Source organism: Theropithecus gelada, chromosome 12 (genome assembly GCF_003255815.1).
Source record: "Theropithecus gelada isolate Dixy chromosome 12, Tgel_1.0, whole genome shotgun sequence".
NCBI classification, from domain to species: Eukaryota; Metazoa; Chordata; class Mammalia; order Primates; family Cercopithecidae; genus Theropithecus; species Theropithecus gelada.
In genome coordinates, this window is record NC_037680.1 from 36344037 (window position 1) to 36358975 (window position 14939).

Sequence of the window (14939 nt, forward strand, 5' to 3'; positions counted from 1 at the left end):
CACAACAAATATTAGCATATTCAAGGCTCTGAGAAGTTTTGGAGTAAACAAACATGCTTAATTTTAATTCAGTGCACTTCAAACTTATTTGACAATAAAATCCGTTTTGTTTGTCTTTTTCTCCCTCATAACACTTAGATGGTCCCCTTGGGATATGTGGAAAGTTTATTTTCATGTCTGGTTGCAACACACATTCCAGAGGTTTTAAATCACATATAAATCTAAGGCTGTCTATAGAGTTTCCTGACTGATACATGTGTTTATAGAAGGATCCAAGATTAAAGGAAGGCAGAAGACAAGGCTATCACCAAGTAACACTCAAGGGAAGGAAAAAAAAGAAAGGAAAAAGAGAAGGGTAATTTTCAGTAACCATTTTGCCCTGGTGGCTGAAATTTCCCAATTGAGATGGAATCCTTGATTGTTTTCAGTTAAAATGCTAGGCCTTCCCTGAGATGGACAATATGCTACTACGTGTTATGAGACACTAGTTCAGCCATACTCACCCACCATGACAGCTGAGACCATGATGGGGGAGCGGGGGTGTGTGTTCATAGTTTTGGTGTGCATAAGAATCATTTAGGACAGTCACAGTGGCTCATGCCTGTAATTCTAGCACTTTGGGAGGCTGAAGTGGGAGGATCACTTGAAGTCAGGAGTTCGAGACCCGCCAGGTCAACAAAGCGAGACCCTATTGCTACAAAAAGAGAAAGAAAGAGGCTGGGTGTGGTGGCTCATGTCTGTAATCCCAGCCCTTTGGGAAGCTGAGCCCAGGAGTTCAAGACCAGCCTGGGCAACATGGTGAAAATTTTTTGAGTGCTGACATGACACCACTTGATCTTGTGTGATGGGTTTTGGTCAATACTTTGTTTCATGCACAAAATTATTTTAAATATTGTATAAAATTACCTTCAGGCTATGGGTATAATGTATATATGAAACATAAATGAATTCTGTCTTTACACTTGGCTCCTGTGCCCAAGAAATCTTATTATGTATATGCAAATATCCTAAAATCAGAAATCCAAAACACTTTTGGGCCCAAGAATTTTGGATAAGGGATACTCAGCCTGTATAAGAATTTGTACTTCTGTACAGGCAGACACAAGTCCTTTCTCTGCTTCTCTAGGTGAACTGCACGTCACTCCATGGATCTCATTTGTAAGTTGTAAGTAACAAATGGAATGAAAATGTTGTTGTAGACACTGTGATGTGCTGCTCTTTAAGGATTGCTTTGGCAGAAGAGTCTCTTTGCCCATTGTCACTCTCCCTTCCCAAGGGCAGTTGACAGACCATGACTGGTCAATGCAGTGATATACTTAGCCCCCGTCTCCCAACAAGGGGCAACTCTGAAGGGTCACCCCAGCTTGAGAACTCTGAATAGAGTTGGTCTAGGGGCCGTCAGGCCTGCATCAGAGCCTCTTCTGTGTAATCCTGCTCTCTTCCCTTCCTTTCCACATGAACTGATCCTGAAGGGGCTCCCCAAGAAAATCCCACATGTTAACCTTTGGCTTAAAGACTGCTCCCCGGGAACCCACCACCTTCCACAGGCTCCCACCTTGACCTGGGCATTTGCACTTACATAGAGTCTCTCCTTCCAAGCCACAGAAAATGCAGGATCAAAGGCTGGCGTTTCAGGTATGTTTGTTATTCTGGAAAAATTCTAATCTAAGGGCTAGAATCCTATTGTTATATTCTTTACATCTTTGATTGTCTTTATATCATCTCTTCTATTGTTAAATTATGAGCTCCAGGGAAGCAATCGTGTCATATATAACTGAGTCTCCTAGTACGTGATGAGAGATTACCAAAATCTTTTTCATGGTGTTATAAATAGGTGATTTTCCCCTCCTAAACTACATCTCTTTTTTAATGAACTGAAGTGCATACATAGAATGATTTGGGACGTGTTTCATCCTCTTTTAATTTCCCACTTAGTCTCTCATCCACTCAATCTAGCCATTAATGTATATCTTGTTTAAGGCCATCAATGCCCCCTGTGTTGCCAAATTCAGCAACTGTTAGTTTGAGACTTTATCAAACAAGGCCCTTCATCAGCACTTGGCAGGCTGAGTTCCCTCTCCATGCTGATTTACTCTCTTTGCCTGACTTCCCATGCCAGGCTACCCTTAAACCTCCCTGGCTGCCCCCTTTCAGTCTCCCTTGCTGATTTATTCTTCTCTACTCAAATTAAATGTTGGAGGCCTCCAGACTTGGCCCTGAGCCCCCTTCCTTTCTATTCTACACATTCTTTCTGCACATGGCTATCTAACCTGTTCTCATGGGTCCATTTCCTATAACTTCCAAATACATAGAGATCATTACATCTACCTACCTAGTCCACATCTCCACATAACTGACTCACATATAACATGTGCCAACCTGAATAGTATTTAATTTTCTTTTCCAACGGTATATCTCCATAAACTTAGCTATGCATGTCAGAAACATGGAGTCTGAATTAATTTATCACTTTTTCTCCTAGCCTCCAAGTTCTTAGGAGTGAGAAGTCCTACTCCTGGTTAAAAACCTATATGTGATTCTTGAGGCCTGACCATAGGCAGTTACAAAGCCTTTACCTGGCAGGCCTCATGGGGGAAAGCTGCCCCTACTCCAGACTTGGTGCTGAGCTGGCACACTGCAGTTTCTAAAGAGAGTCATAGTTAAGGTTCAGGCCCCTCAGGCCCATCGTGCTCTGCGTTATTTGCATTTCTGGCACAGGTGCCTTCCGTTCCTACGTCTCTTTCTGTGTGAGGCCTTGGGCCAAGGTCCTCTTCAGGTGCCTCTGCCGAGGCTGGTATGGAGCGGGAAGGAGAGGAATCTTGAAGACACTTTTTCCCCACTCTGACTCAGTGCTCTGTACTTTTCGACTCCTAGCTCTTCCCCTCACCTTACCCCAACCCAGAATCTATACAACTGAAAAGCCTTTGTTGTTGTTGTTGTTGAGGGGTCTCTCAACGGTGAGCTGAGCTGAACTCCACATCTGTGCGGATCCACTGACCCTGGATGGCGGTGCTGTTCCCTGGGGAAAAATGGAACAGGGGGAGGTGGCGAATTCTTCTTTTATTCTCTTCATTATACCATCGTAGTGAGTGATGAGCAGCCTAACACCTTCAGTTTTGGTTTGTTGCTTTAATTAGCTACTCCAACACACGACAGCTCAGCTGTCTCCAGCCCAGCTAAGCTCCTGACAACCAGGTCCTGTTCAGTTTATCTACAAGTTAGATCTTCAATACATCCACATTTCTCCAATCCCCTTGCTGCCACCTAACTGAAGCCACCACTATTCCTGGCCCAGACTATTGCTCTAGCCTTCTAACTGGTCTGCAGGATTTGCCTATTGCTCCCTTCCAAGCCATTCGGTATAATGGAACCAGAGTAATCCTTAAATATCTTTTTTTAAAAAAAATCATCACTGCCCTGCTTAAAACCCTTTGATGGCTTTCTTTTGCACTTAGAATTAGGTAAGTCCTTACATTTATGACACTCTGAACTATCTAGCCTGTCCATGAGTTGGGCTCTGTCTGCCCTTTCAGAATGTCTTGTTTCTCTCTCCTTCAATCACTGTACTCTTGCCATGTTGACTTCCTTAGATTGCAATAACCTCTTTCCCCCTTCAAAACCTTCAGATATTTGGCCAGTGACATGCTGAGGGCTGGGGGTGGAGGAGCAGTCAGCCTGGACAGGTGGGCGTATTTGATTGATGACATTGGAAGTGTTAGAGCATGTGCATGGTGAATCAAAAGCATGCTGTCTTTTACTTGATTTTATTATTATTTTTTAGTTCTATTTAAACCATATACCCCCTTTATTGCCTGCATCCTATGCTGACCACTCCCTCTCCCCTTCCTTTGTACATGGCTGCATCATGCATCTCTGGGTGAATATCTAATTCCCTCACTTTCCATTTTGACAACTTCTACTCATCTCTTGGGAAGTTCAAATACAACTGCCTCAGGAAAACCTTCCATGACTCCCAATTTTAACTTTGGTTTCTCACTTATAATACTGTATTTTCTTAAGGTAGAACCCATGACAAACTGTAATTATATATTAATTTGGGTATTATACTTGAATGTGAATGTCATCAGGGCAGGCACGATGACTTTCATATTTCACATTCACAGTTATAACCCCAGGAGCCAGAGAAGTCCCTGGCACATAGTAGGTGTTCAACACCTGTTTGTTAAATGGATAAATGAATCAATGGTCTGTGGAAATGGAGGTCAAGGTCAGGTCAGGCATGCATTGTTGTAGAAGACAAGAAGAGACAGCGCCCTGAAGAAGGCATAGACAATTCTTTTGCGAATTCTCTTTACTTAGAGAATGAGAGAGAGAGGTGTTTTCAGGAGGCAGAAATGGGAATGAAAGAATTGCATCATTTTTAAGATGTTATTTTAAGACTCACACAGAGCTAACTGCTAAGGAAAAGGGCCCAGCAAAGAAGCACCGGGGGTGTGCACTGGAATCACCTAGAAGTTTGTTAAAACACAGATTGCTGGGCTGCACTTCTAGAATTTCTGATATGATGGTCTAGGTTGTGACTGCTACTTGCATTTCTAGCCAGCTCCCAGGGAATTCCAACGCTGCTGGAACGGGGACCACACATTGAGAACCATTGAGATACAGGTTAGAGAAGGTTGGATGGGGTGCTCCAGAGTCCAGGTGGGGAGACTTGGCCTACATAGGAGGAGGAACATCATCCTTGTGCATAAAAGGAAGGAAATAAGGATGGGCACAGACGCAGGTAGGCTTAAAGACGAGGGAGCAGGAAGTTGCCAAACTGCCTGTCTGATGGATCTTTTTGCCATTATGAGGTAGGAATTGAGGTCACCTACTGAGAATCAGAAAGGAGACTGGAAGGTAGGGTTAGAAGTTAAAGGAGAATAGAGAGGTTGGCAGGGTCGTCGTGGGGTGTGAGAGCTGCATGATAGAAACACATAGCATTGCTGATTCATATTGAGGGCTCAGGAGAGAGCAGCCATACCTTTATTGTATCAATCTGCTTGTTTTTCTTTCTTGCAGGGGGAGGGGGTGGGCAGGCGGTGACAGAGTCTTGCTCTGTCACCAGGCTGTAGTGCGGTGGTGTAACCTTGGCTCACTGCAACCTCCACCTCCTGGGTTCAAGCGATTCTTCTGCCTTAGCCTCCTAAGTAGCTGGGATTACAGGTGCCCACCACCACACTCAGCTAATTTTTGTATTTTTAGTAGAGATGGGATTTCACCATGTTTGCATGCTGGTCTCAAACTCCTGACCTCAAGTGATCTGCCCTCCTCGGCCTCCCAAAGTGCTGGGATTACAGGTGTGAGTCACTGTGCCCAGCCTAAATCTGCTTTATTATAGAATTATATAAAAATAAGGTTCAAGGGCAGCCATATCATTTCACAGGTTGGTATTGTAAAAACATCTCAAATTAACTAAGTGTGGTTCTGCAGCTGCGTAAGGCACACAACCAAGAAAGACCTAGAATGGCCCATAATTGCCACTAAACAAATCCAGAGAGATTCCTGTATGTCATCCTTATTGCTGAAGATGTTTTATTACATCTTTCACTGCTAGTATATTTGTGTATGTGTTTATGAATACTACATTTAAATTTTGCTCATTTACAATCAACTTTTTTTTAAAAAAAGGTAGCATCATTTTACACTGAGATATTTAAAAAAAAACTCCCACATAAGAAGGATGAGATACAGTAGTACAGACCTTTACTTTATTCCACTCACTCTTCTCTGACCTATCCACTTGTTGACCCCATGGAAAGAGCCATCGGCTTGCTCAGGTTTCAATCTCTGACATGTCATTTTGAGTTATATTGGCTACTGGGAGCCAAAAGTAACGAGAAAGGAAGAAAACTGGCACTGAACAAATAAACATGCTCTCTGCTGGTTGTGGTAAAGGTCAGGAGAGCTGGAATCTGGCAGGCTGTCGAGCAGAGGAAGCTTCTGAGCTGTAGGAGGCTGAACAAATAGATAGACTGGGGAATGAAAAGCCCAGAGCATCACTGAACCCAGGCTTCCACTGGGAAACTATCATTGGCTATAAGCGACAGAGGATGGTGGCGGGGTTCTTTTCAGAACCTTAAGGAGAATGTTGTAGTTTTTTTTGTTTTGTTTTTTTTTAAGTCCCTAGTATTAGAGCCAAGTGAAGCATGTGTTAACTTTATTAGTATTGATTCATTTATTTGGTTTTAACAATGACCTCTATTGGGGATGGAAAAGGAAAGAGAAAACATGATGCAAACAAAATGACAATAATAAAAATAACATGACATCTGGTTCAGGAACCCAAGGAGTGTAGGGATTACATGCACACACACCTACATGCATACATTTAGATTCAGATAGAGAAGGCTGGTGATCTGACAGTTATAAAATAATGAAATGCTTTCATGCTGGTTGGTGAATAGCCACTGTTCTCTGCTTCTCTATTACCCACTGCTGCCCCAGCCGTCCCTGTACCCTACTCCTGCATTCCAGCAGCTAAGGGGTTAATATCAGCAGAGGGCCTCTGGAATTCCCAACCCCACACTAAGGTCTCCACTATTGATTGACCAATAGCCCATACCATATTGGCTGTTAAATGTATTGATATTATCCCTGTATATAGATGTATATTGCATATAATTATCTCCATATTATTAATTGCTTGATGATGAATTATCTGCACCAGGGTCACCTGGGGCACTTCTCAAAAATGCAGATGTTTGGGTTTTACATACTGCTCCCACTGCATCTCTGGAAGATGGGCCAGGATATGCATTTAAACTATCTCCCAGGTGATTCTAGGGCATTGTCTCAAATACAGCCTGCATTTTCTGGCATACAGCAAACCTGTCTGTCCTGTCTTCTCTCTAGATGCCAAGTTCCTTAAAGGGAAGATCTTAAGTCCTAAAACTCTTGGCATTCACCACTACGCCTAGCTTAGGGCTTGTTGACTGACAACAGAGAGGAGAAATCGTGGATTCAGAAGTGTATGCTGAAAAGATAAATTGGGTTTGATGCTGCTGCTGCTATTGTTGCTGCTGCTGCTGGCCACAATGGTTAGCCCTTGTGGGTGCTTACTGTGTGCCAGACATTATGAAAAGTGCCTTGAAAGCTTCATCTAATTGAATTGCACAATAATCCTAATAGGTACTGCTATTATCTACATTTTATGGCTGAGGAAACGGAGACTCAGAAAGATGGAGAGAGCTTCCCAAAATTTCATTGTTGGGAAGAAGCAGGACTCCAATCTTGACCTGTCTGATTATTTCAAAGTTTATACTTTCTTATTTACTAAGCCATACTAGCTCTTGGATTAGAAAACAATTCTACAGATACTTTATAAATCAGATTATTTGGAGTTAATCTCTTCAATTTGCTTTTGCTTCAAATTTATTTGTTGCATTTTATGTATGCGGAGGGGAGACAGGCATGGGAGATGAAGACTGTAAGAGCTGTACCCTCTGACTCACAGACACCACGGGAAAGGAAATTGAATATAGAAAGTAGGAGGCATATATAAATTTTCTCTAATACTTGAGAACAACTGGAAACTTTTCAGCTAAATAAAAAGAAAATAAAGGCCGGGCGCGGTGGCTCAAGCCTGTAATCCCAGCACTTTGGGAGGCCAAGGCGGGTGGATCACGAGGTCAGGAGATCGAGACCATCCTGGCTAACATGGTGAAACCCCGTCTCTACTAAAAATACAAAAAAAACTAGCCGGGCGTGGTGGCGGGCGCCTGTAGTCCCAGCTACTTGGGAGGCTGAGGCGGGAGAATGGCGTGAACCCGGGAGGCGGAGCTTGCAGTGAGCCGCGGAGATCAGGCCACTACACTCCAGCCTGGGAGACACAGCGAGACTCCGTCTCAAAAAAAAAAAAAAAAAAAAAAAAAAAGAAAATAAAATAATAAAGCACTAACTGAAAAAAAAGTTAGAACATTGCCACCGCCATTGACCTTTGAAAATCAAGATAAGAAAAGAAAAAAAAATGAGGTTATATCCAGAAGGTAAGTAGTAAGGAAAGGGAGTCAAGACAAGAATCCACTGTCAAGAAATAATGAGGGCAATTGCAATTTTAGAAAGATCATCAAGAGGCCAGCTGGTGCCTGGACTTGACAATGGACAAGACAAGCAGCCTGGATGTGGAGAAATTAAGGCAGCTCATAAGAGGTAGTGGATTGAAAGGCTAACTGGGTTTTATATGCAATCAGGTTTGTTTTGACGTATCCAGCCAAGAAGCTGGGATCAATGAGATCGCAGAGTATTATAATTTAATTCGGGTTAAAACATCATTATGCACTGAGCTTAATGAAGAATGGCTAATTAACATCTCTTGAATGTATGGCAAAAAGAATATACATTAGAGTTGTCTTTTCAACGCAAAAACAAAAACCCCATTCAAAATCTGAATTAATAGCATCAGGGTGCTTATTCAGACTTCAGTATATCAATCCCAGTGCTTTTGTTTAGATACAGATAACTTTCTAATCCTCTTTGATTCATTCATGACATATAGAGAAGACAAAATTTATTCTTACTGGGATCAGGGCAAAATCCCCACTTTTCATCTCTTTCATAACGGCTTGTCGTGGCACACCACAATAAGTCATCTTCCCGACCTTCACGGGTACACTCATGATGCCACTGATGGTTATACTGGAAGGGAAACATACACGGCATCCCATGGGTGTTCCCTTTGATTGTGTGCAAATCTAGGAGAAAGAAATGTACAAAGTCAGACATGTATGATGTCAGCTTTACCTTTGGAAACTGCTATACATCAAAAGCATTTTTTATGGACTGAAACCCTCTTAGGGGCAGATACTCACTACAACAGAGTGAGCCCTCAGGTCCTCACTGTCTCCTGTCAGTAGAAGTGTGAGACCAAGAGCTGGGCTCAGAGGAAGTGCTGATACATGGTTTGCTTACGCATTTATCTACTTGTTTACTTACTATGGTGAGCTGCCACAGTAACATTCATACTTGTGGATGGATGAGAAGGAAACTTTAATGGAGATTTAACTTCATAATACCTTCCAGTCCCCAAATACATCAGCCATTAGCATCTAAGGCTCAATAGATTCATAGGCATTTATTAATTTACTCATTCAATAACTATTTATTGAGCATTTAGTGTACTCAGTACTGGGGATACAACAGTGAACAAACCAGCATAAGTTCCTTCATGTGGAACTTCTATTCTAGCAAGGAGAGAGAAAAAGAAAGCAAATATACAAGTAAACATACAGTATCATTGCAGGTAGTGAAAAGTGCCATGATGAAAAATAAATAGGATGAGAAGACAGAGTGGGGGGTGTGTGTGCGTGTGTGTGTGTATGTGTGTATGCATGAGACAGAGGGAGAGACAGAGAGAAAGAGAGAGAGGGAGAGACGGGATGGAGGAGCACAGGGCACTACTTTGGACAGGATGGGCAGTGAAAGGCCTCCCTGAATAGGAACTGGGTGACCCGAGAGTGCAGGTCTTTAGACAAGAGTTGATCCAGCAGAAGGAAGAGCAAGTAAAAAGAACCTGAGACAAGAACAGGTGTGGGAGAATGAAGAAGAGGAAGGAGGCCCTCTGGGAAGGGGAACCAGGGATGTACTGGAGTGCCAGTGCACATAGGGCTGTCTCCCTGCCATACTGTGGGCTTTGGCCTCTACTCTGAGGGTGGGGGCAAGTCTCTTGCGCATTTCAAATGGAAAAGTGACAGGTTCAGATTTCCATTTTTAAAGAATCACTGAGGGTGCAAGGGGGCAAACAGCCGACATGGGGAGAGGGTGAAGCCAGACAGCTGACTGGGTGACTTCTACAATGATCTAGAGTGAGACGATCATGCAGACGTAGCCTGCTGGCTGCCTTCTCAGAGTTTTGCAATACTTGGTCATTCTTGGCCTTAATCAGGAATCAACAAAAACTTTTCACGACTCAACTGGGGTTGCCAGTGGTAGGTCCTGGGGCAAAAGGACCAGCTGTGGAGAGCCTCACCTCTTTCCCACAACTGGCAGGGGTGACCTGAGCTCACGACATGTCACCAGTCACCAGCCTTAGCAGTTAAGGCTACTTAGGAACCGTAGGTATTTCAGGACATGCCCTTTTCTTTCAGTCCCCTTCCTTCTACTCAGAAGCATATGTTCTCTAGAATCTTCTCCTGCATGCACCATGAATGTGGGTATGTGGCTAAAAAAGCTAACATAAAGCAAAATAGCAAGTTCCTCTTCAGAACTGTAGATTATTCAGAGTGCTGATTTGCAGCACTAGCTTTATTTTAGTGAGCCCTGAAAATGCCTGGTCCTTGGCTCTGTCTCTTTTTAATCATTTCTTCTGTAGGAGTTCCTTGCTCTGCTTCCCAGGACTGTACAGAATTCTTAGGAAGATATGCTCTTGTGAAAGCATAACTCTACAGAGCACCACAAGGTGAGGGACTCCGCTTGTCCTGTGGGCCTCTGTAAACCAGGTGCCTAGCCCAGTGCCTGATCAATATGGGGTGGATTTGTCAGCAGTGTTATATAAAAATGTGGGATGAATGGATGGATGGATGGATTGATAGATGGATGGTTGGATAGAGTGAGCTACCAAACAAACCCTGAGGGACAGGTTTGAGATTTTAGAATTTAACTATGTAACTTTCTTTATTTTTTTTTTCTGTTAAGAAATGACAAAGATAACCATAGAAAATGAAATTCCCCTCTAAACCATGCTTCCCCCCGACCATGCTTGGCACACACCAAATAACCCCTGACAACAGTCTGTCATTTATCTTCAAGTGACTTGCAACATGATTATCGCATGAATGCCAGCCAGCATCAGGAGGCATTGGAGGTGCCCTGGATACATACCTCCATAGGTGGGGATGCGTTTTTACAATAAGAGAAATGGAGGCAGGGAAGGAGAAGTTATTATATTTGTCATGACAAAAGTCTTCAAATATCTTTTCCTTCCACCTTCCTTTTCTCTCTCTCTCCTGTCTGCTTGTTCTTTCTCCTCCTTTCCATTGATTCCCAGAGTCAGTTGAATGTTTTTCCTCCCAATACCTTTAAATTCTGAGAAGTTCTGCTTCTTTAGTAGAATGTAGTATGTCCATTCTGAGACTCTCATAACCCTTTTACCATAAGCAAGGAAGCAACTAAAATGTATTTAACAGAAGTCCCCTGAGGGTCCAGGCTTTGTGTACTTCTTTCACGTAACGCTTTACAAATCTTTACTTATAGGCAAACTTTAAAAAAATACTATTCCCTGAGTGTTTCTTTAAATTATTTTTACCTTTGTGTAGATATTCACAAATGTCTCCACCACTGGACACATAAGAAATCCACTTATGAAAATACTTCCGTGAGGCCACCACTGTGTTGTCATGCGCCACCTGGACGGAGTACTGCAGCGGGCCGGTGATCATCTTCCTGTTACAGCGCCACCGCAAGGAAACGAGGGTGGAGTCACATTCGTATAAGCTTAAGGGCTGCTCTGGGGCAGATAAATTCAGGCCCAGGCAACCGCTGCCTCCTACGTTAAAGAGGCCATGGTTTGAAACCCATTTCCACAGCATGTGCTTGTTTGCTTGCTTGCAGTTCTCCAGGGTCAGTACCGATTTACCTGCTTGAATGCATTTCTTCAGACTCTCACTTTGGATAATAAATATTCCTTTATCTGAAACAAAAATCAAAGACCTGGCATGAAATTTTCATATATAATTTACTAGCATCATGAGGATCTCAGCGTGCATATCTAAGTGCGATATGCCACAGTTGCCGGTCATTTCCCACAGATCTGGCGTTGTTGGGCAGGGCTGAAGGGCTTTATTTCCATAAAACAAAGGAGTTTCTTGGGAAGCATAAAAGGGCTTATGCAGCTAATGGGAGAGCTCTGATCTAAGACCTCATTGGCCATATAGGAACAAGGGTTACCTGTCAATCCACTCAGGTCTGTTACTGACAGAGAAGGTGTGCTCACACAATTGGTTAGAGAGGGGGATTGGTAATAATACTCAGGGCTCCTGGGGAGGGACACTGGGGGCCCATGGATGGGACAACACTGTCTCAGACAAATGCCTGAATGTTAGGGACACAGCTGCTGAATCAAGAACCACTGAATGAAACTCTCTACCATCAAGTTCCTGTAGAAAACTGAAAGGCTATCAATGAAATGCTGCTTTGTGATCTGATGCAGGATTCAATGCTGGTCAGAACACAGGGCTTCTCAGCAGTACAGGGGTGGAGGCGGGGACCTCTTGCTATGGGGATAGACTCTTAGTAGGAGAGGGCTTGCTGGGTGGGGCTGGCAGAAGCAGGTAGATGCCCAGGCCACTAGCTATGGCACCACACCTCGAAACACGAGAGGTGATGGACCACCATTACCGTGGCAGAAACCAGAGGCCACATGGACGGTTGGAGAAAGTAGGCATTTTGTGATATGCCCCTGAGCTCTCCTTCCTGGAGCTGGAAGAAGGGATTTGGGTGAGTTTCCTATGGAAAAGCTGGTGGGACCCAGCCGGGGAATACATGTTAGCTGCCAGCCTGCTACCTGACTTAACCCAAGTTGCGGGCCTGGAAGGCACCTAGTACTCAACAGTTAGTATGAACTTGTTTTCTCTCAGGCTTTTTGAAAATGGAAACCAAGTCTCATTTATTTGGTCTAAGCACGGAGCGTGTTGCGCACATGATGGAAATTCAGTCAGTGCTTGCTGCTGATGAAATACACCAGCTGCTGCTGCTTCGGCCTTTGGCTGCTGAAGTCACCTCGGTCATGTCTGGTCAGGCCCTGGCACTCTTTTATTCTCCCAGTAACTGGGTTCCCCTTTTCTATTTTACTTCCTGTCTATTTTTTCAAAACCCTGAAGGGACATGATAGGGTTCCCTCGAATGTCTGGGGTTTAGGGTGGGTTGTGTCATGGAGGGCAGAACAGGTACAGGCAGAGGCCTTGGAGAGGTTTGGGACAGTGCAGGACAGGTCTTCTCACAGATCCACGAGGGAACAATGCTTCATTCTGGTAAATGTTCTTTTGGTTTCTCCAAAGTTAATCAGCCTGAGGAGAACTGATTTACAGTTACCAAAATCACTTAAGATACTGTTTCAAAAAGATTGTCAATGTATTAATAAATGCTATACCTCATTTAATAATTGATGACCTTACTTATAGCCATAGATTTGAGGAGTTGAATTAGTTGTCATAGAATTGCTTTGATCACCGTACATCAGAGTAAAAGAGAGGGGGTGGGGTAGGGAAAATGAATGGTTTTAGGGAGATTTCATTTAGATCAGGAAATTTGTTTTCCTAATGACGGCCTTGTCTGCATGGTTATTAGCAATAGTGATTCAAAATCAAATCCACCTCTCATCAATGTGACATGGAGTCCGATAATTAACCTTCTGTCCAACTCTCCTTTTCACCTTTTCATGCCTGGGTAGAATGTTCACCTTAATTTCTGTTGTAACCTACTAATTACTTTCTAGTTAACCTAGAGTTCATTAATTTTTCATCAAAGGATAATTATTTTACTATAATGGTTTTGTAGTTCAGCTTCTACCTAATATATATGTTCAAATGTATTATAAGCTCTGCAACGTACTGACTGTGCCTCATTTTATACACCTCAGATAGGTATATAGATGACCTGGCTAGTGGTTGAGAGCTCTGGAGTCACGTAGAACCATCACGGACCCGCTGTGTAACTTTGGGCAGATTGCTCCATCTCAGCGAGCCTCGTCTTTCCTCCTTGAACTGGGACTATGTATGGTACTCACCTCTTAGGGATGTTAAGGATATTCCATTGAATAACCCATGAAAAGCACACCACATACTACCATGAAAAGCCTTAGGAAATGGGAGCTATCATTATTACTTTATCCCTCTGACTTCCTGATTCTTGGTCTATAGATCCAGCTGCAGACCTGGTTGAACCTACAGAGTGCTAATCTCAGCATCCCTCAAAGGCTTCTTCTCTTACACTGTTAGCACAAAAGCTTATTTTTACTGCAGTTTCTGCAGCACACAGTGGGCGCAGACATTTTAGTTTTAAACAATGCTATCGCTTTTTTTTAAACAATCGCTATCACCTTTTATGGAGGAAAAATACTCTCCAAACAACCAGATAACAAAATCTTTGTCTCATTTGTTCAAATATGTGTGCAATGATGAATTAAGAGCCTTCATCTGTTGATTTTCTGCATTACCCACCAGTAAAATCTACACTGTAGGTTTTTTAATAGGAAAGAGAAAAATACATGGTGTTGACAAGCAGTGTGTAGATGGGGGGAACGGGTGGTCTGTGACTAAGTGGACATGAAAATTACAAACCTAACATTTGGGGTGAATAAATATTGTGTGGGGCGGGGGGTTTGAAAAAAGGTCTTGCTCTAGTAACCCAGGCTGGAGTGCAGTGGCACTGTCACCGCTCACTGAGGCCTTGGCCTCCCAGGCTCAACTGATCCTCCCAACTCAGCCTCCTGAGTAGCTGGGATTACAGGTGTGTACCACCATGCCTGGCTAATTTTTTGTTTGTTTGTTTTTGGTAGAGACGGGATCTCAATATATTGCCCAGGATGGTCTCCAAACTCCTGGGCTCAAGCAGTCCTCCCACCTTGGCCTCCCAAAGTGCTGGGACTACAGGTGTGAGCCACCATGCCTGGCCAATAATGCTTTTAAACTTCCAAATTAATAAGTATTAAGAGAAAAAGAGTGGCAGAAATTGGAACTTCTGTATCACACTAGCAATCATAAAATTACCTTTCCAAAACAGAACATATTAGACACACCTAATCCATTGCTGCTTAATTTTGGGGTGCTACTTATATTTCCATGCCAGCTGCATTTAGGAAATAGCTTTAGAAAAGTTCTTCAGAATCTGCCATAGGCAAGTAGCTCTGGTTCACCAATAATAATCAACATGCTGCCTCCAAATATACTAAGTTAAAAAATGACTTGAGCCCATTTTTCCATTAAGTTATAATAGAATATGATCCT

General features: G+C 43.1%; 1 protein-coding gene across 2 annotated transcripts in view; it reads right to left on the minus strand.

The window, feature by feature from the left end:
- PLA2R1 (phospholipase A2 receptor 1) overlaps positions 1-14939 on the minus strand; it is a 118816-nt gene that overhangs the window by 89363 nt on the left and 14514 nt on the right. For both annotated transcript variants that reach the window (XM_025405383.1, XM_025405382.1), the window contains exons 2-3: positions 11243-11626; positions 8520-8693 (exon numbers count right to left, since the gene is read on the minus strand). In XM_025405383.1, coding sequence (XP_025261168.1) covers positions 8520-8693; positions 11243-11626 — 558 coding nt within the window. The remainder of the gene's footprint in view (positions 1-8519; positions 8694-11242; positions 11627-14939) is intronic.